The 26,534-nt window shown below is 38.5% G+C and overlaps 3 protein-coding genes across 5 annotated transcripts; 2 read left to right on the top strand and 1 right to left on the bottom strand.

Moving 5' to 3' along the window:
* Window positions 1–1,015: 1,015 nt before the first annotated feature.
* Window positions 1,016–10,969, bottom strand: LOC112711888 (pre-mRNA-processing protein 40A). 3 transcript variants are annotated; one of them, XM_025764618.2, is made up of 29 exons: window positions 10,660–10,969; window positions 10,043–10,104; window positions 9,871–9,951; window positions 9,443–9,778; window positions 9,195–9,365; window positions 9,022–9,098; window positions 7,716–7,785; window positions 6,223–6,275; window positions 6,075–6,132; window positions 5,623–5,972; window positions 5,461–5,533; window positions 5,181–5,372; window positions 5,031–5,099; window positions 4,831–4,908; window positions 4,496–4,582; window positions 4,374–4,408; window positions 4,156–4,261; window positions 3,702–3,782; window positions 3,528–3,620; window positions 3,405–3,458; window positions 3,190–3,306; window positions 2,921–3,019; window positions 2,633–2,680; window positions 2,471–2,557; window positions 2,233–2,340; window positions 2,070–2,134; window positions 1,746–1,848; window positions 1,408–1,656; window positions 1,016–1,304 (listed from the first exon to the last, which is right to left on the bottom strand). In XM_025764618.2, exons 2-29 carry the CDS (start codon window positions 10,073–10,075, stop codon window positions 1,170–1,172), a joined length of 3,108 nt encoding a protein of 1,035 aa, XP_025620403.1. In that variant the 5' UTR covers window positions 10,076–10,104; window positions 10,660–10,969; the 3' UTR covers window positions 1,016–1,169. The 3 variants fall into 3 exon arrangements, with proteins under 3 accessions (XP_025620403.1, XP_025620402.1, XP_025620404.1); XM_025764617.3 differs by having other exon boundaries at window positions 10,675–10,969; XM_025764619.3 differs by lacking the exon at window positions 10,660–10,969 and adding an exon at window positions 10,346–10,596.
* Window positions 10,970–11,134: 165 nt separating this feature from the next.
* LOC112711889 (putative F-box protein At1g23770) lies at window positions 11,135–13,733 on the top strand. The gene is made up of 2 exons (XM_025764620.3): window positions 11,135–12,736; window positions 13,242–13,733. Exon 1 carries the CDS (start codon window positions 11,245–11,247, stop codon window positions 12,667–12,669), a length of 1,425 nt encoding a protein of 474 aa, XP_025620405.1. The 5' UTR covers window positions 11,135–11,244; the 3' UTR covers window positions 12,670–12,736; window positions 13,242–13,733.
* On the top strand, window positions 13,727–16,322 carry LOC112709522 (uncharacterized). Its single transcript, XM_072203886.1, has 2 exons — window positions 13,727–15,504; window positions 15,577–16,322. The coding sequence occupies exons 1-2, from the start codon at window positions 14,977–14,979 to the stop codon at window positions 16,033–16,035; spliced, it is 987 nt and encodes a 328-aa protein (XP_072059987.1). The 5' UTR covers window positions 13,727–14,976; the 3' UTR covers window positions 16,036–16,322.
* Window positions 16,323–26,534: the final 10,212 nt, after the last annotated feature.

The raw sequence follows: 26,534 nt of genomic DNA, 5'->3' as shown, positions 1-26,534 counted from the left end.
AAATTATTTTCATCACTCTCACTCACCTAAATTTTATTCATCTTGATTGGACTTGTTTCAAATAAAAAACTTGTAGGTGTAGCACCTCTCTTTCAGTTATTACTCACTTTGTGTTTTCATTTTATGGTGACAATTTAGATCAGCATTAGCCTTTGATCTTTGACCATTTTAATTTATCTTCATGATCATTAATTTTTTTTTCATTATTGAATTGAGTTGTAAAATCTAGTTAATCCGGTCTTATACAACATCTAATTGTAAAAGAAAATGAGTCAAATTTAAGTTCCACACTATATCCAATTATATGTTAAAGAGAATAATGAATCCACTAAATATACAAAAAAGAGTGAAAAAACTACCAAAACTCATTCTTAATAAGATCCTTTATATGTTCACCATATCTTTGATCTTTCATGCTTCTATTGTTTTCTTGTGTTATGAAGTTTCTACAAGTTTCCAGCGTTATCTTGTTGCTCAAAATGACTATACTATAGTATTTATTAATTGTAATTGTAGAACTCATTTATTGTGACCAATTCCAATCAGTGGTACAAATCTATGAAGTATCTACCGTATACATATTATTGCCTTTCAAATGAAATAATTGACTTCTACACATAAATAAATAGGCGCCCAAAGCGGCTACGCCACTTTGACTTTGTGCATGTGACATGATAGTGATGGATGATGCTAATCCTCACAACATTAAATATGCTAACAGAAGAGGATAGGGATCAGGGCCTCTTATCCTATTTGAGTGATTAATCAGTTTTTGTTAAGGAATGTGAATCAAGCAATAATGACTCTAAATCAAAAGTATAATGTAAGAGGAACTCAACGAGATGTTAAGCAATATTGAAAGTATTTTCACTGATCTTGTTTACCATGGCCATGTGAAACATGCTTCCATGTAATTACAATACAAAAGAAAGAATTTCATTTTTTTTTTTTTGGTTGAAAAACAATGATAGTGACCGAGTTATCATAAGTGCAAGTTGCCGCAAACCATGCTCCATAGTGAGAACTAAATCTTTCCTACTATTAAGTCTACATGTAATGTAAGATCTTCATTATACAAGTTACTCTTCAAAATTTATATTTCATAATTTGAATAAATGTTACATAGTGACAAAAACTAAAGGTTGCTATAGGAGTCTAGATCAGCAAAATTACCATCTATCAACATCTTTACCATAGTCATCGTCTTCCGCCTCCGCATAACCGCCTTCTCTGTGAGGATCACCGCGGTGGTCGCGCTTGTGTCTTTTATGCCGGCCTTCATCTGATTCATGACCAGATGAATGCTGCTCCATTTACAACACCAAAAAGGAGACAATCAATGAACAAATCAAATATTAAGCATAAGCATTTCTGTATTTGTAAAATGGTAAAGGAATGAATCCATACTCGTTTCGATTTCTTCCTGTCGCTGCTACTATGCCCATGAGATTTCTTACTCCTCTCTTTATCCAATTCATGAGAAGTGTGCTCAGGACTTTGATGCTGCCTCCGTTTGTTTTTACTATCGCCTTTCTCCGTTAAGTCGGCACTGTCACTGTCTGCTTTATCTTTCTCTCTTTCGCGAACTCCTTCTTTTTCCCTTCTTTGCTTAGATTTTCGTCTTTCTTTTTCCTCCCTATCCTTTTCCTTCTTTGCCTGCAGAAAAAGATTGGGGTTCAGAACACATGACACAGTGAATGACAAGCACGAATCTCAAATATAGATGGCATGAACAGAATTTGTACCCTCTCCTCTTTCCGTTTCCGCTCACCCTCTTTTGCCTGTTCTTTCAGTTGTGTAATGTACTCCTCAAATATTTCCTTGCAACGGTTATCATCTCCAACAGATCTAAAACAGGGAACATTAGTCTTAAAAAATATTTCAAGATAAGTAGGTTTATTTATCACTGAAAATTCACTATGGTCTTGCCCAACAATTTATCGAACTTAAGAAAGGTACTCAAATATAAGCAGAATCGTTTCAAGTTTCTATTAAGAAAAAGAAATATTGTTTGAGAAAAAAAGGAGAGATCATTGGAGTTTCAAACACAGTTTCATCATTATCCAGACCTGAACTCTTGACTATCTTCAATAAGTGTTATACAATCTTCCCATTTTGAAGATGCAGTAATGTCCTGCAACCAGTAAGTAAAACAAAAACAAAAATCATACTCTTATTGCCCAATCACCAAAATAGCACAGCATCTGTTAGTTTATGTCCACAATACCACACCTTAGTAGAATATAGTAAATGAAGGAAATCATCTGCTAGACGTTTCCGTTTTTTGGCCTCCTTTTCTTCCTTCTCCTTAGCCCGCTCTAGTAGCTCATCAAACACTAGCTGCAAGATATGTAAAGTATGAAGTAGAAGCATTAACACAACCAAATTGACAATTAGAACCCTGACATGTAAAGCAACTCAACATTAGGAAAAGCATTAAAGCAGAGATATGTGCCACTGCTGTATTTACCTTTAAGTTAAAATCAGATATTGGAGGAGAGTCAATAGATAAAGCTGATTTGAACTCTTCAAAAGTATAGGTTGATGACCATGTTATCTGAAAAGCACGTTTTATGCATCAGAACAGATTTGCAAAGCAGAAATCAGAAGATATTATTGATATATCATATACCTTAGCCAACTTCACTGCATCCTTAATTCGACTCTTTTCATCATGATACTGCATGAACAAGAAAGAAGATTAACATTTTGTAGGAAACACTTCCGTTAACCACAAAAACTTTGCAGGATGCACAAAAGTAAAAGTCCTCCAGCTCACTTGAGTAAATGAACAACACCATTTTAATAAAACTAAGATAATGCTTATGAAGCTCGAATGTCTGGCATTTGCAAAGCAATCCTGCAGACTAAATTAGAAGTGAAGTTCGGAATCAACCAGAAGATCATTTAGCAAACTCACTTGTTTCTCTAGCTCTTCAGCAACATCTTCAAATAAGTCTTTTGCAGTTGAACCTGATGTGTTTGATGCCACTGCCAGATATGCAGGTAAATCTTTCACCTACAACACAATGGAAAACAAAAATTAATGCAGTTGATTCAAGGCCACAAGTCACAAAAAAGAAACAAGGTCCCAGGCAACATAAATATACTAAATCATATTTTAAATGTCTCACTGTAAAACAGAAAACAAAATTATAAAGAGAAGTTACTAATAATCTGGCATTTAACCTTCATGTGATAATCACGCCAATGAGTTTTTGCTGTAAGAATGCCAGCAGCAACATGCTCTTCCATCAATTTGCGGAATTCATCACGGTTTTTACGTTCTGTCTTTCTCAATTCCTCCTGTTGTGTTTGAAAACAAAGATAACCAAATGCAATAAACTATAAGAGGAAGGGGGTAGAATCTGAGAGAAACTCATATGTAATAAACAAGACAACACCTTTAGTAACTTCTTCTGCTCTTCCTCTTCCTTCTCTAAATCACGTAAATAGTCCTGAAAGGCAACATATACATTGGACTGAATCTAAAATTTAATTTTAATGAAGGTGCATAAAGAAACTACCTGGAATATTTCCAAGCGGTCAATTTTCTCAAGACGCGAACATCTTTCGTCAGCCTCTAAGCGGTCTTGAACTTTTCGCCACTGTGTGTTAGCCTACGGATGAAGAGTTTGCATCAATTGAATGTCTATCATATAAAATCTTCCGAAATATAATGTATAAGAAAATATATGTACTTTTATAAAGTCACAAGATTCTAAAAGCTTCCTGTACTCTGTTATATTCCTCTTCCGTTCTTCTTGAGCCTTTGCTCGTTCCTGATGAAAATACCATGAAAGAAGATTGATTAGAAGCATTTAAAAAGGTTGAACAGCATAATGAACTCATCATATTAAATGAAGATTCAACCATCATTCCATTTCCATCCATATCAGACGTGAAATGAAAATGTTGTTTCAAATTTCTGCATATCAATATGTTACAACCCAGAATTGAGCAATGTGTAACCCACCAAGTTATACAACCAAGCCATTTTCCACTGTGTGGGATCATTTTCACCATAGTCAAACTTATTTTTAAATAAAATTTAGCAATGCTTTGGATCACCATAAAGGTTTATGGGTGTGTAAATGCTTCAGAATAGCATGATGAGGTAGTATAATGATGAGTTACTGAGGTAGTAGAATCCACCTTGTTTATAAGTTCCTCCAAGAAACTATCAAACATATCCCTGCGATCTCTGTCACGCTCAACAGCCTTGAAACGTTCATCATTTTCAAATATTGTCACGGCTTTGCTGAGTGATTGTCCAAAAAACAATAAAACAAAATTATCACAAAGCAAATAGTCTGAATGTTTAAATTGACACTTTGAAACAAGAATATAAACAAATCTTATTTAGAAAAAACCTCCATCTAGTGGATGGATTCAACTCCGTGGACTCCTGGAAATTGATTTATCGTCAGCATAAAATTGCAACATCAAAGAAGCAAGAAATAATTATAAGGAAATGGAAGTAGAAACTACATACTTCTAACATCTTTTTAAAATCCTCTCGTGCTTTTTTATGCTTCATGCGCTTTTCTTCCGCTTCCTGTTTTTTCCTGTGACTTAAGTACTGGGAAAAAAAGAGTTATATCACTTTTCAACATACAAATTATTTATGCAGTACATTATCATCAAGACATATTTGTGGCAGCAGCACTATCGAAATTCCGGTCCCATGCAACGTTTCAAGTAAACGGATTCAGAGGCCACTCTTTTTGGCATGGACAAGGAAAAGTAAGGGTCAAATGTAAAACGAAGTAACAGCCCTATCCAAGCTTAGTGTCTGTGATTAACTCAAGGTTATTACATAAGAATTACCTCATTGAAAGCTTGCTTCTTTTCTCCAAGCGATTTTAATGCACCGTACCTTTTGTCATTAACTATTAATCGCATAGTCTGAAAAACATACAGATTTTCAGCAAATAAATATTAAATAAAAGAGAGACATTTAAATTAATAAGTCAAAACAGTTATAAAAAAGTAAGTGCCAGCAAAGCAAATCATGAAGATGAGCCTACTCGATCCCATGTCCAGTCAGATCCAACATTTACAGACTCTATCAGTGCTTTGAATGCTTCTTTAGCCTCCTAATAAGCAAAAATGTGATAATCAATCCGCGGGAACAAAACAAGAGAGACAGTTAAGATATCAATATTTCTTTCTCATACCATCTTATTTGCATAAACTAAGGGTAATGGTTCACGTGTTTTTGTTTCTGAAGATGCATCTGCCTTTGTTTCCAAAGCCACATTTGCCTGTGTTTCTGAAGCCAAATCAGCCCTTGTTTCTGAAACCGTATCTGCCTTTGTTTCTGAAGCCACATCATTTGTTTTTTCTACTAATGAATCATTTTTACCATCCTACATAATTTAAGATTAATCAGCTTTCTGACCACAAATCCACAACAAGAACTGATAGCGCCCCATCAGAAGTACAAGAGAAGCATACTTCTTTATCTTCTGCTGGAACTTCATCTGCAGAGCCCAGTGTATCCTTCACCAGAAAGTTGTTGCCATCATTCCTAGAAATTTACAACAAACAAAAAGGAATTAAATTACCACTAAATAATCAAAATAAAAAACTAAACAGGAAAGGTATACTAGACAATACTGATTGGTAACAGAAGCTCTATCACTTCCTGCTGCAGCATCAGATATTGTAGCAGTATTTACTGGTAACTCTACTTCAGCCACTGCCATTCCAGTTATGGGAGCCACATGAGGAGAGGCAGATGGTCCAGAACTCATCTCAGATTGTGGATGACTTGTAGATGCACTAACAACAGGAGCAACTGAAACAGGACTTGATGGTTCCCCTTGACCAATCAAAGATGAATTAGCTGCTGCAGTTGGTGCTGTTTCAATCACAGGAGGAGTTACAGACGGTTGAGTATGAGAATTCGGTAGAGCATCAGTATGTGTTCCATTGGCAACTGCCTTTTCAACTTGCTGACGGGCCAACTTGATGGATAAAATTTGCGGAAAAGAAATCTCAGTTAAATAAGAAGCAGAAAATAAATGAAAAAGAATATTGAAAGTGGCATTGTTTTTAATGGTGTAAACCTTCAGTTCCTCAGGAATCATCCACTTTGATTCCCTAGTGACCTTGTTGTAGTAATACCTATGAAATATTGAATAACCAATATATAAAAGAAAGTCAGACATGAACATTAAAAACAGAAAATGATGATATGATGGAACCAATACATACTTTATTCCATTAGGACTAGTATACTCCTTCCAGTTTGTTGTTGCATCCACCCTCTAACAAAAAGACAAGTGACATATGTGAACAGTCTCAAAAGCGATTTCCTCCAAAAAGAAGAATACACATTATCTCATAATAGAAATTGGAAATTGAAATTTCCCAAATCAAGAATGTAAAATAGAGAAAACAAATCAAGGCAATATAATAGCGCAAGGTAAAAGGATCAATTCTGACCAGCCAACTGATATCAGGAACTGAGAAAATTAGCCTTCTCAATTCCCTTAACTTTTCTCCAGTTAATAAGCAAGAAAAGGAAAATTCCAATCATTCATTTGGATGAATCCCCAGTTCAGCTCTTATAAACCTCAACATATTTGAAACTAAACTGATATAATAGACCTCAGACTGAGATCTAGAAACAAGGGTAATGCACATTTATCAAGTGATGTAACTAAATATAAGCCATTGATAAATCATGAGAAAATGTGACACAAAGGATCAACAATCGAGATGTACAATGATAGAATTTACCAACATTCATCAAGCAATTAAGTAGGTAGGACAAGGAGCAAAGACCCAACGCATAGCCTACCTCTCAATATAGTAGCACAGCATGTACCTGTTACTGTAAGCATCTTAAAGCTACAAGAGTGTCACATGTAGATTTTAAAACTGAAAGATATGAGGTGCCTTGCACAATGCTAAATAGAAGACAACCATCATATGCTCAAAATCAATGCAAAAATGCTTAACTGGGATGCCTATGAGTGAGTGAAATTATATTTTTACACAGAAACACGTGACATTGGGGGGAGGGGGGTGAGAAACGGAAAGAAAAAGTAGAAAAGAGAAATCTCTCTTCTTCATGAGCAGACATAAATAAATAACCGTAGCCATACTACAGAACGTACAGAATCAGTCATTAGTGAGAAGTCAATTAAATCTAAAAATTTTTAAGGCCCCATCAGCAGGGAAGAAACCTTAAGGAGTAAATATTTTGTCTATTGCTAAACAAAATGATATTGAAAATAATCCAGGGACAGCACTAACCATCTTCAGTCAATCTATGATTTATAGGACAGAAATTTTATTCTCATTCTATATTTAAAAAAAAAAAACACAGCACAATTACATGAAATTGAACAGTCTTCTACATTATCATCCAGAGAAAACAAACAGCTGATATCTGACAGTTGAACCAGCAATTGTCACAACACTGACCTCACAACAAGACATGAGTCAAGATCGATGGTAGCTTGCCTGAGAGAAAATCCGTCCAGTAACAAGTGAGCTGACGGAACATATTTTTTTCACCGAAGTTGACAAACAGAAAGCATACAACAAATGAAATTGAATATGTGAACCCATTTAATAATACAATAGACCAAAAGACATATGTCATGTGTTCAACCTTTCACCGGGAAACAGAACAAAAAATATTTAATAGCATGACTAACAAGTCATGGCGTCAAAGCAAAGTCAACTGTATGACTCACCTCAATTGGGGTCATCAATTCGAAAGGCCTCTCCCAGCTAGATACTTTAGTCTTCTTATTGTAGTAATATCTGTGAAATTCAAAAGTTATACACTAAGTCTTGCCAATTATAACCACAAAAGCTTTCATGCCAAACAGATTTTGCCGTTTACTAAGAGAGGCTATAATATTAACCTAAATCATTAGATGACATCAAGCAAGAGAAAGAAAATTAGAGGATCGCATATCACTCCTAATATTACTTTCAATTGTAATTGAAATGTATATCTGGCCAATGAATAAATCTTTTACTTATGATAACCAAGATGAAGCAGGAGAAATAAGTAAAACTTCGTGATTACTAGCAACAGTAATGTCATATGAGAATCCATGGACTATATTACAAGCTAGATAGCCAGTGTAAGTAAAACTCAATCAAAAGCAAATGTTTTACCAAAAAGCAAGCACTGGATGACTAACTATGGAAAATCAATAGTAATTACCCAAAATATAGTAAGCCCATGATGGGTTGAACAAGACTAATCAAATACAAAGAATTTGGCTAGCAAAACAAGGATTGGGGAAAATCTAAAACGGATAATTGCAAAAACAATGTTATGTGCCAAAGAGGTAGCAAATAGGCAAGCAGTCAACCCTAATTTAGTTCTCACCAAGTACTTTCCCTTCCACCAATCCCTTATTCATTTTTAACTACAGTTGCTTGGTATGCAATACTGTAAGGTAAAGGTAATACTACATGGCACATTTTGGTTATAATAAATTGGCCTACTATTTCAATTCATGATACACTATAAGATATTAATTTGTACAGTTTCAATGTAATTTTTTCATAAATATATCTTTTATTCCAATTCAAAAAGACTTCATAATTTTGTTTTAAAAATATGTAAACCTAGATGCAGCTGTCTCTTTAGCCTTTTGGCTTTCAGCATGTGTGTGATCCGACTCCCGCAGTTTGGAAGGGGTGTAAATTTAGTATATTTATTCAAAATGAGATCCATGGTATAATAAGCTATATTTACTGCAGCTAGCGTCATTTAGGATCTTCTCTAATATAAAACTTTATATCAGGAGAAAGGCTCACAATGTAAGGTCAAAGCATGCCTCCGGCTCAATAAGCACTTACAGGCTTACTTATAAATGACCATCAGTAGGGGAACCCAGAAACTCAACCCAATTCATTGATGTATGAGCAGAAAACCCACAGGGTTGGCTTACCCCAACTAGCACTAAAGTCACCTAACAAAGAACACTATTTAGAAAATATGCAAATATCAAATTACAAGCAAATAGTTGAATCACTAACCTTACTCCATTAGAAGAAGTATGCTCAATCCAATCTGTGGATCCACCATTAGCAAGTGAAGGCTGGATGCTAGTTGCCTGAAAGAAAGAAAGTAAGACCACATAAATATTGCAGTGATATAAAAGACAATATATAAAAATAGCAGTGAAATTGAAAACAAGTAAGGTTCATACTGAAGGCGTGACAGATGTAGTTGAAGGTTTCTCGTCATTGCTCAGAACAACTGTATCAGAGGTAATGCTCTGGGAAGAAGAACTAGAGGGAGCTTGGATTTGAGAAGCAGGGTGGAATTGGCTAGCAGAGCTAAAATTAGTTTGCACTTGACCATAAGAAGATGGTCCAAACTGCATCCAGTCCATAAATTAGTACTTGTATATAGGAATCTTAATTTATCCACTAAAAATACATGCCATCACTTTACCGTATATGATGCTGGAAGGGGCATTCCCGGGCCACCTAAGCTTGGTGCATAGCCATTTGGCACTTGAGAATCAGGCTGCGGCATCATTGATTCAGATGTCATGTGCATGTTTGGCCGAGCAACTGACAATGGAAGTGGCTGCGGCTGTGGTGGGAGTTGCAATTGTTGGCCAGATCTCGGAGGTAACTGTTGAATGGGTTGAGGAAATTGGGGCTGTTGATTTTGAGGAGGCATTCCAACATTCATCATGGGACCACTGGGACCAACAGGAGGGTAATGTTGAGATGGCATGGGCATGAACTGTTGAGGCTGCTGAGTAGGAACTACAGGGCGATACTGCGGAAAAATTAAATGGTTTCATTTCAGATGAATGATGATTTGATACATAGTTGACGTAATCACAATCACAAATAGAGAAAATGCATTACTTGACCAGGCATGGGAGGTGGAACAAAACTGCGCTGAGGATCCAGTGAACCAGCAATGGGAGGTCCAGGAGGCCGAAGAGGCTTTCATTACAAGAAGAGCAAGGAAAATTAAGACATAGGATATAAAAAGGTAGATGAATAAACCCCTAATTTATACTTCAAGATACTCTACCTGTAAACCCGGATATTGCGGATTATTGGACATGTGACCAGACAATCAAACTCCACGAACTACTGTAATCAACAAGAGTAAAGAGATACTACATATTAGTATCTTAGCAGCACCCAGAAAACATACAGGAGAAAGGAACAACAGCCAATTACAAAGAGCAGAACAATGGGTCATGATTATAATTCCCTAGAAAAAGAGCAAATTGAATTTCATAGTAGGGCACAAATAAGTATAACTGAAATTCTCAAGTTCACCGAAATTGAGGCAGTGATCACCATAACGACTTAAACTAGAAAAGCTTACGACTTGCAACCAGCATTCAGTAAATCAAATTCTGCATACAGGTGCCCTTATATCAAAATCAAAATAATGTGCCTCAAAACAGCTCTACCATCATCTAGCTCTCGAAACAAGGATACCCAATCATTCAAAATTAAACCCAACACAAAACAAAAAGCTCCATAAGGAAACTAGCAGGAAAGTTCAATCATTTTTTAATCCCACATAGAGAAAAAGCAAAAAACTAGGTTTTTCAACCAGAAACAAGAATGCCCATCAAGTGAATTGGTATTCGGACGTTAAAAACAAAAATTAACAGAAGAAAAATTAAAGATTACATGTAACACGCGTACCAATGGGGTTAAGATGTTGGTATGGGGGTAAAAGATGGAAAGAGGCAAGTTGTGAAGCTGGGCTAAAACCTGGGAACTCTGTTTGTGTGTAGTTGGTGATGTAATTTATTTGAGTGCTGGAAAACGGAAGAGGGATTTAAGTTTTAACACTGATTAAGTACAATCGAAAAGAAGGACGATATATACTTCTTGGTGAAGTGGCAACTGGCAAATCCTAACATACCCTCTTTCTTGGTTTTCCCTCTTCTATCCCCGTCCTTCCCCCTTTTGTTCGATCTATATATTTTTTACTTTTTTACTACTAATATCCCAACTCATTCTTATAAGAATTTTTAATTGAATAATTTAATCTTCAATCAATTTTTTTTTTAACAATTTTTTCATTTTAATTTTTGTTAATATTGAATAGCTAAAGATAATTTAAATAATTTATTTAACCATTGATAATTAGCAAGTTACCTTTTATTATTGAAATAGCGTTTTAACCAAATATAAAGAGACCGACATATATGGTTGTGTAGTTATCCTTCTTCTCCACTGAACAGAAATCAATTTGGCAAAAAAGCAACAATGATGATGCTGAGAGTCAGATCCATGGAATCCAAAGAAACCCTAAAGATCGACATCCCCGGTTGCTGGTCATTGCAGCAACTCAAAGACACCATTTCACATGTCATCTCATCATCTTCATCTTCTTCTCTTCATCTATCCCTCAACAGGCGGGACGAAATCCACGCTTCCTCGCCGGACGACTCCATCAAATCTCTAGGCATCGCCTATGGAGACCTCGTCTTCTACACCTTCAACCCCACCGCCTTCTCCCCCGAAACTCAAACCCTCCTTCACAAACCCACCCCACAAGAACCATTCAATTCATGTGACGTGCCCTCGATTCAACACTCTTCTGAAATCCTCATGGTTGACGCTCCCTCGATTCCCGAGGCGGAAAAGCTTCCGTCTTTGGAGTCTTCAGCTGCGGAAACCGTCGATATGGCTGATGGGTCTGGTGGAGAGGAAGTGGTTGTCAGGAAGACCAATTCCGAAGCTTCGTTCTTCAAAAGGGTGTTGAAAGAAGCGAATGGAAATGACGTTACCGACCTCAAGTTGTTGGTTCTCGCGGTACATGCTGTTATTCTGGAATCTGGGTTCGTTCGTGCTGATAAGATTTCGCCTTTGTCGGTTGGTTCCTCTCCTATTCTGGATGAGTGGCCTTCAGCTTCAGCTTCTTCGATATCGTTGAGGTATACTCTGCCTGAGATTCTAACTAGTGATTCTGGTGTTTCGCGTACTGTGTTATTGAAATTTCAGACATTAGGGCATCTTGTGAATGTTTATGGGTCTTTGTTTGATGATGCTGGGTCGGAGGTCCATAGGGTGTCTTTGGATAAGCGTAAATTTGCCAAGCCCTTGAAGTTGATGCTGGAAAATTTTGAATCCAAGGATAATCTTGATGATGATGCTGTTGTTGATCAACAAAGTGAGATTTTTGAGTTGTGGAAGATGGTGAAGGATAGGCTTGCATTGCCATTATTGATTGATCTTTGTGACAAAGCTGGATTGGATCCTCCACCGTGTTTTATGAGGCTCCCCACAGAACTTAAGATCATGATTTTGGAGCGTCTTCCTGGTGTTGATGTGGCAAGGATGGCTTGCTTGTGTACAGAACTGGAATACCTGTCTGGCAATAATGACCTCTGGAGGAAGAAGTTTGAGGAGGAGTTTGGAGTTGATGGGCGTAGAGCGGTGTTCTTTAAGGAGTTATTTGCTTTACACTGGGGAACAAGGAAGAGATCGATGCGACCGGTTTTTCCTATTCAAATGAGGCAACGACCTTATGCATTATTCCCAGCAAGGAGGGACCGTAATCCTTTTGGAATACCTTCAATTGTGGGTGGAGACTATGATCGGCTCCCAGGATTCGGTCAACAATTCCCTACATACTCACCAAGGCGGACTTTCCTCCCACCGTGTCACCGTGGAGGATTCCATCACTAGTATGCTGATTTGAATTTCTCTTCACGAAATCAAATATATCTTGTTGAGTGCTGGGGCCAAATCCTTGGTAATAGTTTACCTATTTCTACTTGTTTGTTTCTTGAAGATCTTGTTAGTGTAAATTCGGCATAAGTGGCTGGTTGTAAGTACAAACATGAATGGCTACTTGTTTAGGTGGTTGTTAATATCCTTACCCTTTAGCTGTTCATTTGTTTTGGTATTTTGGATATATACATATACATTTTAGTTAGGCTCTGAATAGTTTATTTTCATAAGCCTTCATGTACTATCTTTGGTTCTACTATTCTGGGTAAGAGCAATTTCTGTTTCAGAACAATTTTATCCAAGGATGTATGCAACCTTATATTTCTGAAGTGCACAGTCTACTATATTATGATTATTTTTTCAACCTTCAAATATGAAGCATGCGAAGCAATACAATTACAGCATTTAGTTTTAGTAGCCCAGTGCTCTGATAATATTCTTAAGCTTCTAGGTTTCTTCTAGTATGAATCATTGGCCTTGGTGCATCTTCGATCCTAATGCAATATTATTAATCCTGAATTGCATAGTTGGTGTTCTTGTATGGATACCTGGAGGGAGAGCTCGGTCTCTGGGAGTCGACGCCGAGCTATTGTTTTTGGGGCCGACCTTCAAGCCTTGCGATAACCCGAGCTTATCTCCAAGAGGATATCCAATTGCGTAGAGCTTTGAGCAAGAAACAGGGGGGAGTGTACCTGCAAAGGCACTCCGAAGTTTAAGTTAGTATTGAGAATTCAATGTGTCCTTTAAAATAGAAGATCATACCTTTTTATAGGTGACAGCGTATAGATCGGTTACGTTCCTGTATTTATTGTCCGTAATAAAGAGTAATAATAAGAGTAAATGTCAGGTTGGACGTTTCACATTTGTGAAGTAGTCCGCCGAGCTGGTTTGTAACGTCAGATTTCAATAAATGATATTGATTATTAAGTAGTGCCTGTAGTGCCGAGTTATAACTGTAATGCCGAACTGTAACGCTGATGATATGATAAATGCCGAGTTATGAATAGTAAAGCCTTTTTTATGATATTGAATTTATTATGGCCGGACCACAGCCCCAAGCTTAGCCTGGGAGAGTGTTTAATGAAGCAGGTTGAGCTTTTAATGACCTGTGAATCGGTTGCTGATCAGTTCGGCATGTGGTTTAACTTTGTTTTTGGTTTGTGGTTTGACCTGGTAGCCCCCAGTTCAAGATGCTTTATTGAACAGTTACTGAGGCTAAGCATGCGTGATTAGGAAAGAGAAACAATTAAGTGCGGTATTAATTTTGCTTGTTTCCAAGGTTAGTTTTTAAGGACCGAGACGTTGGGTTTGATGGGAAGGAAAAGTATTTGGTTTAAAGTGGGTTAATTTAAAGTTGTGGGAAAACTGAAAGGTTGCATGCTTGCTGCTTTATTTTCCTCGAGTGTTATCATCCAAACAATGAGTAAGAGAGGTGAGTTACTTTGTGACTATTTTTGCTTTCTCTGTGTAACCGTGTGTCTCTTCTTCTTCTTTTTTGCTTTTTCTGTGTAACCGTTTGCCTTTTCTTATTGTTTTCTGCTTTTGATTTTTCAATGGGTTATGAGAAAGAAACAAGAGGGGGGATAGATTGGTCTTATGATTGGGTAAATGGTGATGTGAAAGATCGTGTTTCTTTGTTTCTGGATGTTGGTGTTGTGAGTCGGATAGATAAGCGCAGGATTGTTAGGGCTAACTCTGGGGTTCGATTGGAACTGTTACCCTGTACTGTGGATGATAGGGTTTTTCATAGAGGGGAGGGTTTTGAGCATTTCTTTATGTATAGTTCCGTTTTGGAAGAATTGAGGGTGAGAATCCCTTTCAGTGAGTTTGAGTGTAAGGTACTGAGGCAGTTAAACTGTGCGCCTTCACAACTTCATCCTAATGGATGGGCTTTCCTTCGGGCGTTTGAGATTCTGATGGAATTCTTGGAGGAAAATCCGTCAGTTGAATTGTTTTTTTCACTGTTCCAGGCTAAGGGAGTTTGGAAAGGTGGTTGGGTAAATTTGAATAGCTCTCCTGATTTTGCTGTGTTCAAGCTATACAAATCATCTTTTAAGAATTTTAAGGAAATGTACCTTAAGGTAAGTAGTTGTGAAGATGACTTTCCCTTTTATGTTGACGAGCATTTGGGGGAGAAATTTCCTCTCTGGTGGTGTTCCGAGCCTCAGAACATTTTGGGTCCTGAATCTATAAGTCCGAAGGATGAGTGCATTATTGAGTTTTTGACCGAGTTTATTGATCGGCGAGATTTGATTTCTGTTTATGATCTGCTGCAATGGGAGGAGAATAAGGCTGCTGTTGTGGAATATTTGGGTAAGATCTTGGACTGTGGATGTTGTATTATGTCTGATGTTTCTGATTAGGTTTTATGTTTTGTGCTTTTCAGGTGGCAAGTATCCAGGTGTATCTGCGGCGAGTTTAAGGTCTCGTGTGAAGAGCAAGGGTTTGGATAAAGAGGTATCTTCGTCCAAAGCAGAGAAGGTTGGTGTTGGCGAGGTTGAGCAACCAAAACGTGGGAGGAGGAAAGTTATTGTTAAGAAGAGGAAAGGTGATGTGGTGGATTTGTCCGATGTTTCTGGTGATGAGAAGGACGATGTTCCAATGGAAGATATTCATAGGTTTTGTGAGAACCAGGAAAAGTTGCATGGTTTTGTTGAGCGAAGTGAGGGGTTATCGCTTTGGGGAAGAGATCATCCTTTCATGATTACCGTGGATGAGGTATGCCAGACCCCTTCTGATGTTAGTTTGGCGGAAGAGGTAGGGGATGTGGCGATTGATCAGTATATGCAGGTAAGTTGTGTTTTTGATGTGAAAGTGTTTTTTGGGTTTTTGTTTTGGGGTATTAATCTGTTACTCTTTCAGGTGGTGGGTTTGCGACTTGCGAGTTTGGGGCGCAGTCGTGAGAAGATTCATCGCAAGGTGGTTGAAAAGAAGGAGGATCCGAGTTTGAAGGAAGAATTGGCTGTAAAAGTTGCTAAGGTTACTGAACTTGAGATGAAGTTGGTTGAGGTTGAGAAACAGTTGAAGGAGGTGAAGGAGAGCTATGCTAAGGATGTTGAAGATTTAAAGAAGACAGAAGCTGACTTATCTTCTTTGAGTGCCCGTATGATTGAGGTTACTGCGCAGATGAAGGAGTCGGAGAAGAATAAGCAAGGAGAGATTCTGGATTCCTTCCTTGAAGGTTTTGAGAGGGCTGTTCTTCAGGCGAGGTTTCTGGCTCCCGAGGTTGATTTATCCTCTATGGATCCGGGCAAGATAGTACAGGATGGTGTTATGATTGAGGATGATGGTGCTGCAGAGCAGGGAGATGAGAATGTGTAATTCTGGTTGTTTGTCTGTAGGGTTGTTTTGCTCCTGAGTTGAGCTTTTGATATATCAAATTGTGGACATTTGTAGTTTGTTTTATGTTATTGTAGCCTATATGTTGCTACTAAATGTAGAGAAAATTTTTTATGATAATATAATGCTGTTGCTGGATGATAAGTTGGTATGCTGATGGTAATAACTGTCATGGTCATTCAGCAATGATTTGTTTGGTAGGTTAGTTTGGCTGGTATCGGGTTTTTGATTTGGCTGAGTTAAGCATGATTGGCTTCTGAGATAGGTTCTTCATGCTTTCTGGAATTAATGGGTTCCGAGTAGTATTCGGATCTTGTAGGATTCAATGATCGGAGTTCGATTTTGATCGGATGGCAATTTGATTGCTTGATCTGATTCCGAATTAAATCGGTTTTTTGTCTGATTAAATGGTCGGGATCCGAATTAGATCGGATTGTTATCTGATGAACTGATTTGATTCCGAGTGAAATCGGGTTTTGTCTGATTAACTGATCTGAATCCGAGTTGTATCGGATATTGTCTGATTAAATGATCTGAAACCGAGTAAGATCGGATTTTGTCTGAGTACATGGTCGGAATCTGAGTTAGATCGGATTATTATCTGATGAAGTGATCTGATTCCGAGTTAGATCGGATTTTACTGAATACGTGGTAGGAGTCCGAGGTGGGTCGGACGTAATTTTGTTTTTGATGATTTTATCTGGATGCGGTAAATATCGGTTTCTGACTTTTGTCAAATTGAAAAGTATAGGATGCAAGTAACGTTGACTGAATAAAGTAATTTTATTAATTTAAGACCTTTGAATTTAAAGGCCCAGGTAGGCTAGCCTCGTTAAAACCTCTCCAAGCAAAACCCGTGTGGGAAAAAATCTTGGTAGTAGGAAAAAGAGTACTTGCCTGTCCCTGGTATTAGCTGTAGTATAACTTTAAGGAAGATACATTCCAAGTGTTAGGGAGATCTTTACCCTCTAATGTTTGTAGGCGATATGCTCCATTGCCGATGACTTTTGTGATTCTGTAAGGGCCCTCTCAATTAGCTGCTAGTTTGCCATGTGTTGTCGGTTTCCTGGCTTGTTCTGTTTTCCTGAGCACAAGGTCGTGGACTTGGAAAGATCTTGGTTGAAGTTTTTGGTTATATCTACGGGCGATGTGTTGTTGCATTGCTAAATGCTTTATTGCTGCGGATGATCGGATTTCTTCAATGAGATCAAGTTCTGTTTGCCGAGCGAGGTCTTGGGTAGTTAGGTCGGCCAATTCTGTGCGTAGTGAGGATTGGGAGATCTCCACAGGGATCATTGCGTCTGAGCCGTAGACCAAGCGGAAAGGTGTCTCCTTTGTAGTTGAATGAGTTGTTGTATTGTACCCCCAGATGATCTCTGGGATAAGCTCTACCCATAGACCTTTTGCATCATCCAGTTTCTTCTTTAGAGCATGTAATATTACTTTATTTGCGGCTTCGGCTAACCCATTTGTTTGTGGGTGTTCTACTGATGAGAAGTGCTGTTTGATCTTTAAGTTCTGCAAAAAGGATGTGAATTTTTGATCGGCAAACTGGCGACCATTATCAGTGATAATGTGCCGAGGAATGCCGAATCGACAGATAATATATTTCCAAACAAAGGAGAGCATTTGTTGTGATGTAATTTTGGCTAGAGGTTGTGCCTCTATCCATTTGGAAAAATAATCAATTGCTACTACAAGGAATTTTACCTGTCCTGTGGCTGTGGGGAAAGGTCCGAGGATATCAATCCCCCATTGGTTGAACGGCCAGCTAACCTCGGAACAATGTAAGAGTTCGGCCGGGATATGTGTTATCGGGCTGTGTTTTTGGCAATTGTTACAGCTTTTTACTTTTGTGTGACAATCTTGTCTGATGGTCGGCCAGTATAATCCAGCTCTGAGGATTTTTGAGTACAGACTTTGGGCTCCGAGGTGTGTTCCACATATCCCTTCATGTGCCTCAGCAAGCGCAAGCTTTGCTTCTGTTCTGCAAAGACATCTAAGTAGTGGACGAGAGAATCCCCGTTTATATAGGCAATTATTATAAATTGTGAAAAAGGAGGCCTGTCAACGGAATTGTCGGGTATTTTCGACGTCGCCTGGCAAGATCCCTGTTTGGAGATACTGTATGTATGGGGATCTCCAATCTGCTTCCTGTGTCACACTTAAGACATGGCTTAGTTCAATGCTCGGCTTAAGTAGCGTTGATTGATAAAGTGAGGATCTATTTGGTTGAGTGCTGGCGAGTTTAGACAGAATGTCGGCTCGGCCATTACTCTCCCTTGGGATGTGGTGTATTTCGTATTTGGAGAATTTTGAAAATAGATTGTGTACGACATCCAGATATTTTGAGAGCAAAGGGTCTTTTACCTGGTATAGATGATTTACCTGTTGGACGACAAGTAAGGAGTCGCAATATACCTTAAGTTCGGTGATGTTAAGGTCGGCTGCGAGTCTAAGCTCGGCAATTAATGCTTCATACTCACTTTGATTGTTGCTTGCTTTGAATGAGAAGTTGAGGGAATGTTCGATGACATTGCCGTGACCATCATCAAGTATAATACCTGCCCCACACCCGTGTGGGTTGGATGAGCCGTCGACGTATAAAGACCATTCGATGTAATCTTCAGCTATATTGGGTATTGAAAACTCGGCGACAAAGTCGGCCAAAAATTGTGATTTGATGGATGCTCGGCCCTCGTATTTGATATCGAATTCTGATAGCTCCACCGACCATTTCACTAGTCGGCCAGCTAGCTCAGGCTTCTGCAGCACTTGGCGCAAAGGTTGATCTGTTCTAACATGGATCTCATGGCTCTGAAAGTATGGCCGGAGTCTTCTGGCTGAGAAGGCAAGGGATAGTGCCAGTTTCTTAATGCGCGGGTATCGAAGCTCGGCGTTCTGTAAGGTCTTGCTTGTGAAGTAGATTGGGAACTGTTTCTTCTCCCTTTCTGCAACAAGAGCGGAGCTTATAGCCCAGTTAGTGACCGACAAATATAAGAATAACGGCTCCTCTTGTAGGGGTGTGTGTAAAATTGGTGGTTTTGAAAGAGTTTCTTTTAAAGTTGTAAATGCTTGTTCACATTCATCAGTCCATTGGAAAGCTTTTTGTTTTGCCTTTAAAGATTGGAAAAAACATGAGGATTTAGAAGCTAGGCAAGGTAAGAATCTAGAAAGTGCAGCAAGTCTCCCTGTTAACCGCTGGACTTCTTTGATGGTTCGTGGGCTTGTCATGTCTAGAATAGCTCGGCATTTTTCAGGGTTTGCCTCAATACCTCGGCTAGTGAGCATGAAGCCGAGGAATTTTCCGCTCTGAACCCCGAATGCACACTTCTCAGGGTTTAGCCGCATGTTATATTTTCTTAGCTGTCCGAAGATTTCTGTGAGGTCCTCAAGGTGATTATTACCGATCTTTGTTTTGGCGACCATATCGTCAACGTAGACCTGAATGTTCTTGCCGATTTGTTTGGCAAAGACTTTGTCCATTAGACGTTGATACATTGCACCTGCATTCTTAAGGCCAAATGGCATGACTTTATAACAATAATTTCCATATTCAGTAATAAAGGTTGTCTTGTTTTGATCGGATGGATGCATTTGGATCTGGTTATAACCAGAATATGCATCCATAAAGCTGAGTTTCTCAAAACCAGAGGCATTATCAACTAAACAATCAATAGAGGGTAAAGGGTATGAATCTTTGGGGCATGCTTTGTTGAGATCGGTGAAATCAACACACATGCGCCATTTACCGTTATGTTTTTTAACCATGACGACGTTTGCCAGCCATGTTGTGAATCTGATTTCTCGGATGAAGCCCGCGCTAATGAGCTTCTTGGTTTCGTCTAGGGAAGCTTGCTTTCGATCGTGTCCGAGATTTCGCTTTTTCTGTGCTACGGGTCGGATAGATGGATCTAATGCTAGCTTGTGTGATATGATGGATGGGTCGATACCTGGCATATCAGCTGGGGTCCATGCAAACAGGTCGGCATTTTGTTGTAAGAATGTTCGGAACGTGGATTTTTCCTCTGAAGATAACGTTGATCCGATGTATGTGAATTTCTCCATGCTTTCTGTGAAATAGATTTTATCCAGGTCTTCTATTGGGGTTGGCCTTTCCAGTGTTCCTGCTCTAGGATCAAGGTCGGCCAGCATGTGTTGGTTGTTTGTGTTGTCGATATTATGGACCTGGGCTTTAGTGTTACGATGAGGTCTTTTGAGGCTATTGTTGTAGCACTCCCTGGCCTCTTGGGCATCACTATGAATGGTTGCAATTGTGTTGTCCTGCAAAGGGAACTTAACGCAAAGATGAATTGTAGATACTATAGCGCCGAACCTATTTAAGAAAGGTCGGCCAAGTATAATATTATAGGGACTGAAGCAATCGACAACTAAATATTGAATGTCTGAAGTTTTCGATAAAGGGAACTTACCGAGTGTGGTTTGTAACCACACAGAGCTTATAACCGGGACTCGCTCACCTGAGAATCCTACCAAGTCACCAGTGTAAGGTCGAATGATGTTATCGCTCAGTTTCATTTTCTGGAAAGTCGAGTAAAAGAGAACGTCGGCGCTGCTGCCTGGGTCGAGCAACACCTTTTTAATGAGGAGATCTCCGAGCTGTAGGGAGATTACGACTGGATCATCCAGATTTGTTATGATGTTGTTATGATCGGCCGTCTGGAATGTTATCTGTGGAGATGTAGGTGGCGACTGTTGTTGATTTTGATCGGAGTTGATGGAAAGGATAGCTCGGTATGATCTTTTCCTTGCCGAACTTGTGGCTCCTCCACCGGCGAAACCTCCGGAAATACAGTTAATCGTACGTGTTGGTAGTTCGGGGTGGTTATTGTTCGGTCGGTCTCTGTCTCGGTTATGTTGTGTAGCCGAGCTCTGGTCCCCCAGAGCGGGTGTGCGCCGATGCATTTGGCCGCTGATGAATTTGTCCAGATGACCTTGCCGAGCTAATCGCTCTAGCAGGTCTTTAGCGATGACACAGTCGTCGGTATTGTGTCCGTGCTTCTGGTGGAAAGAGCAGTATTTTGAGCGGTCAGTGCCTTTTGAATCTGGGTAATTACCAGCTTTTCGTGGTGGCTTGATTAACTTTGAATTCAAGATCTCCTTGATGATGTCATCGCGTTTGGTGTTAAATTTGGTGTAGGTCTCATATCATGGGATTGGTTTGAAATTCTTCTTGTTGTCCCGTGGCTTGTCGTCGTCTTTATAGTGAGGTTTTTCTGTTTTTCGAGCTTGCCGGAGTTCTTCGATGTCAATCTGTCCTTTAGCTTTTTCACGGAATTCGGCCATTGTTTTTGGTTTGGTCACAGCAATAGTTTCCTGGAACTTTCCTGGTCTTAGTCCACTTTTTATTGCGTGTAGTTCTACCTCGGGGTGGAGGTCGGGTATGCCTATGGCTATCTTTGTGAAGCGCGTCATGTAGTCCTTGAGGCTTTCGTGCTGGCCCTGCTTGACCGTGTTCAGGTAATCGGAGTCGTGGAGGTAGATGGCGGATCCAGCAAAGTGCTCCTCAAAAGGTTTTGATATGTCTCGGAATCGAGAAATGGAACCTGCAGGCAAAGAACAAAACCAATCAAGTGCAGGACCGTCTAAATAAGATGGAAAACAACGACACAAAACTTTATCAGATGCACCGTTTACTATCATTATGGAGGTGAATTTTTTGATGTATTTCTTCGGATCACCTAACCCATCATACGGAGTTAGGGTGGTCGGCAGAGTAAACCTTCGGGGCAGCACGAAGTTCATCACCTCTGCCGTGAATGGTCCAGGGGAGCTTTTCTGATCGTCATTTTCGATGTTTTTCTGAGTATGCTCATTATGTTCGGGCCGCTCCTCTTCCTGTCGAGCAGTGTCTGAGACATGTGTTGGCCCTGACTGCTGCTCGGCTTCTTCTGTCCGTTCTTGTCGGTCATTGTTTTCAGTCCGAGTGTTATTCAAGTTGGCGATTTGATTTGCCATTCTTTGGTTCTCCTCAGCCACGACTTGCCGCAACTCGGTCACCATCCGGAGCAATTCGGATGGTGAGGGTGGAGGTTGTTCAGCCATGACTTCAAGACGGGAACCTTGAGGCTGATAATATATAGAGAAAGAGGTTTATATTCTCGGCCCCACGGTGGGCGCCAATTGTTCTTGTATGGATACCTGGAGGGAGAGCTCGGTCTCTGGGAGTCGACGCTGAGCTATTGTTTTTGGGGCCGACCTTCAAGCCTTGCGATAATCCGAGCTTATCTCCAAGAGGATATCCAATTGCGTAGAGCTTTGAGCAAGAAACAGGGGGGAGTGTACCTGCAAAGGCACTCCGAAGCTTAAGTTAGTATTGAGAATTCAATGTGTCCTTTAAAATAGAAGATCATACCTTTTTATAGGTGACAGCGTATAGATCGGTTACGTTCCTGTATTTATTGTCTGTAATAAAGAGTAATAATAAGAGTAAATGTCAGGTTGGACGTTTCACATTTGTGAAGTAGTCCGTTGAGCTGGTCTGTAACGTCAGATTTCAATAAATGATATTGATTATTAAGTAGTGCCTGCAGTGCCGAGTTATAACTGTAATGCCGAACTGTAACGCTGATGATATGATAAATGCCGAGTTATGAATAGTAAAGCCGATTTATGATATTGAATTTATTATGGCCGGACCAGTTGGTATCAACATTATCAACAGCGAAGATTATGCTTATGCATTCCTCTAAAGAGGTAGGATGAATATTATGCTGAACCAAAACAAAAGCGAGTTAATAGGATTCTACCATGCATGGCATGCGGGAAATGCTAAATATGTTCAAAGTTAAACGTGTTAAAACTTAAATTCATTAGGGAAGTTAAATTGATATACAGATAGTAGAAGAAAAAATAGTAACTGCATGGGCTTACGTTGTTCGTGGCTGATTACTGATCGTAGAAGTTAAATTGATATACAGATAGTAGAAGAAAAAACAGTAACTGATTAGGGTAAGCAGATATATCAACCATGTATGAATATGCTTCTCTCTCTCTCTTGGGTAGACTATAAATTGTTGGAAATATTGTTCTGGCAATTTCGAAAAAGAAAACATGTAGAGTTGCTCTTTCTGTTAACAAATGTGCTTTTTTCAATATTCAATCTGCTGCCCCACATAATAATACTCATTGGATATATTAAAGCTTTCTAGTCTTCTCCTTGGATTGAAGAGCTTGCTAGCCATGAAGTATAGAAAAGGATACCCCATTGCATAAAGCCATAAACTCAATACATTCATTAACTATCCTTTAAGAAAAAGAAATGAACGCCTTGTAGTGATGCAAACTAGAAGCTCATCTCTAGACTGTGGGTGCCATATTCTATTGGGAATACCAAAGATCAAAAAATGTAATCCAGGAGTCCATTGCACCATTACATCATATTGTCTTTGTAACACCAAAAACCATTTTAACACTCATAAGTTGAATGATCAATTGAAAAAAAAGAGAGAGAACGATCTTGTCAGTGAACAATATTTCTTTTCTCTTGTCTGTGTTGTGAAATAAATAAGAAAGATGTTCTAAATATAAATATAAAATAAAGATATATAACTAGAAAACTTTAATATTAATATAATTAACTCGATAAATAATTTATATATTTATATGCAGTAACGTAAAGATAGATAGAGAGATATTATTAATAGTGTATAAAGAGAGAAGATAATTTTATTGCTGTAAAGAGAGAGAGAGAAAGGGGAGTATTTGTAATTGTGTGTGTAAAATTTATTTGCCTCGTTCATGCTTTTATATGCAAATAAATTCTACTTTTCAAACTTTATTAATTGTACTTTGTCATGAGAATTTGCTCTTTTCAGCATAAGAAATCAGATCCACCCATAAATGAGCATTCATCCTTATCCATCCTTATTGTAACACTCCCCCTTGATGCTAATTTAGAAATATGCCTTATTAAAACCTTACTAAAGAAAAATCCAATGGAAAAAAAACTTTAACGAAGGAAAAAGAGTACAATATCCTTTGTGACGGGAGCTGTCTCGTTAAAAACCTTGTCAAGAAAAATCCAATAGGGAAAAAACCTGACCAAGGAAAAAAGAGTACAGTCATCCCCCTCTTGTCGACATCAGTTGATGTCTCGAAATCGGCACATCCCAATCTCATGTACCAATCTTTCAAAGGAAGATTTTGGGAGTGAATTTGTAAATAAATCTGTCAGATTGTCACTTGAGTGGATCTGTTGGACATCAATTGTCCCTTGATTTTGAAGATTATGAGTGAAGAAGAATTTGGGAGAAATATGCTTTATTCTATCACCTTTGATGTATCCGCCTTTAAGTTGAGCAATGCATGTTGTATTATCTTCAAACAGGACAGTTGGAGCTATCTTATGATCAATCAGTCCACATGATGACAGAATATATTGAATCAAACTCCTCAGCCAAAAACATTCGCGACTAGATTCATGTATCGCTAGTATTTCGGCATGATTAGAGGATGTTGCAGCAATCGTCTGTTTCGTGGACCTCCATGATATAGCTGTACCACCATATGTGAATAGGTATCCTATTTGAGATCTTCCTTTATGTGGATCAGACAAGTATCCAGCATCTGCCTAATTAACTAATTGTGACTTGGATCAATAGGGATAAAACAATCCCATATCAACCGTTCCATGAAGATATCGAAAGATTTGCTTGATTCCACTCTAATGTCTTCTGGTTGGAGAGGAACTATACCTTGCTAGTAAATTCACCGCGAATGATATGTCAAATCGCGTATTATTAGCAAGATATATTAACACTCCAATAGCACTAAGATATGGTACTTTAGGATCAAGGATATCTTTATTTTCTTCTTTAGGACGGAATTGATCATTTTTCACATCCAAAGACCTTAAGATCATTGGGGTACTTAATGGATGTGACTTATCCATATAAAATCTCTTCAAGATCTTTTCTGTGTATGTTGTTTGATGAATAAAGATCCCATTTTTTGTATGCTCGATCTGCAAGTCAAGACAAAATTTAGTCTTTCCAAGATCTTTCATCTCAAACTCTTCTTTTATAGTTTTTATAATTGTTGGAATCTCTTCACGAGTTCCAATGATATTTAAATCATCAACGTACACAGCAATTATAATGAATCTAGATGCAGATTTCTTTATGAAAATACATGGATAGATATTATTATTCTTGAATCCATTTTTTGCCAGATACTCAGTAAGACGATTATACTACATACATCCAGATTGCTTTAGACCATATAAAGATCTTTATAATTTGACTGAGTATAACCCTTGCGAATATTCATTGGATGGTTTAGATATCTTTAGTCCTTCAGGGACTTTCATATAGATATCTCAATCTAATAAGCCGTATAAATAGGCTGTTACCACATCCATTAAATGCATATGTAGTTTATGATATGCAGATAAACTGACCAAATAACGCAATGTTATCGCGTCCATTACAGGGGAATACGTTTCTTCATAATATATACCGGGCTTTTGTGAAAAACCTTGTGCTACAAGTCGGGCTTTATAGCGCACAACTTCATTTTCTCATTTCGTTTTCTCACAAATACCCATCGGTATCCAACAGGTTTTACATCTTCAAGTGTACGGACTACAGGTCCAAAGACTTCACGTTTTGCAAGTGAGTCTAATTCAGCCTTCATGGCTTCTTCCCATTTTGGCCAATTATTTTTTTGTCGACATTCTTTGACTGATCTTAGCTCAAGATCCTTAATTTCGTGCATGATATTTAATGCCACATTATATGCAAATATTACATTGACAATTGTCTTATTTCGGTCCCATTTCTCTCCTGTAAGGACATAATTTATCGAGATCTCGTCATTTTCACAATTTTCAGGTACATGAACGTCTTCTGGCGTTAAAACTATATTGGAATTTTGGATAACTGCAGGTGTCTCTACTATGTCTTTTTCAACAGGAATATTATTTATCTCTTTTCGCTTTCGATGATTTTTGTCTTTGGAACCGACAGGCCTGCCACGCTTCTGGCGTGTATTTGCTTCGGTGGCAATTTGTCCAACTGGGACATCAATTCGAATTGGGGCATTTTCCGCTGGTATATACGACTTGGTTATCCTATTTGTATCGAAAAATGCATCAGGCAATTCATTTGCTATTCTTTGCAAATGTATAATCTTTTGAACTTCTAGTTCACATTGCGCTGATCGAGGATCTAAATGCATCAACGATGATACATTTCAATTAAGTTCCTTTTCAGGAAGCTTATTCTCTCCCCCTAATGTTAAAAATTTTGATTCATCAAAATGATAATCTGCAAACCGGGCTTTAAATACATCTCTAGTTTGTATCTCAAGATACCTTACTTTAGAGGGAGAATCATATCCAACATATATCCCTAATTTTCTTTGAGGTCCCATTTTGGTGCGATTAGGTGGTACAATGAGAACATATATCGCACACCCAAATATTCTTAAATGAGAAATATTTGGCTGCTGGCCAAAAG

The sequence above is a fragment of the Arachis hypogaea genome, chromosome 9 (genome assembly GCF_003086295.3).
Source record: "Arachis hypogaea cultivar Tifrunner chromosome 9, arahy.Tifrunner.gnm2.J5K5, whole genome shotgun sequence".
Taxonomy (NCBI): Eukaryota; Viridiplantae; Streptophyta; class Magnoliopsida; order Fabales; family Fabaceae; genus Arachis; species Arachis hypogaea.
Note: the sequence above shows the minus strand (reverse complement) of the source record. Positions and strands in the feature narration are given on the sequence as shown.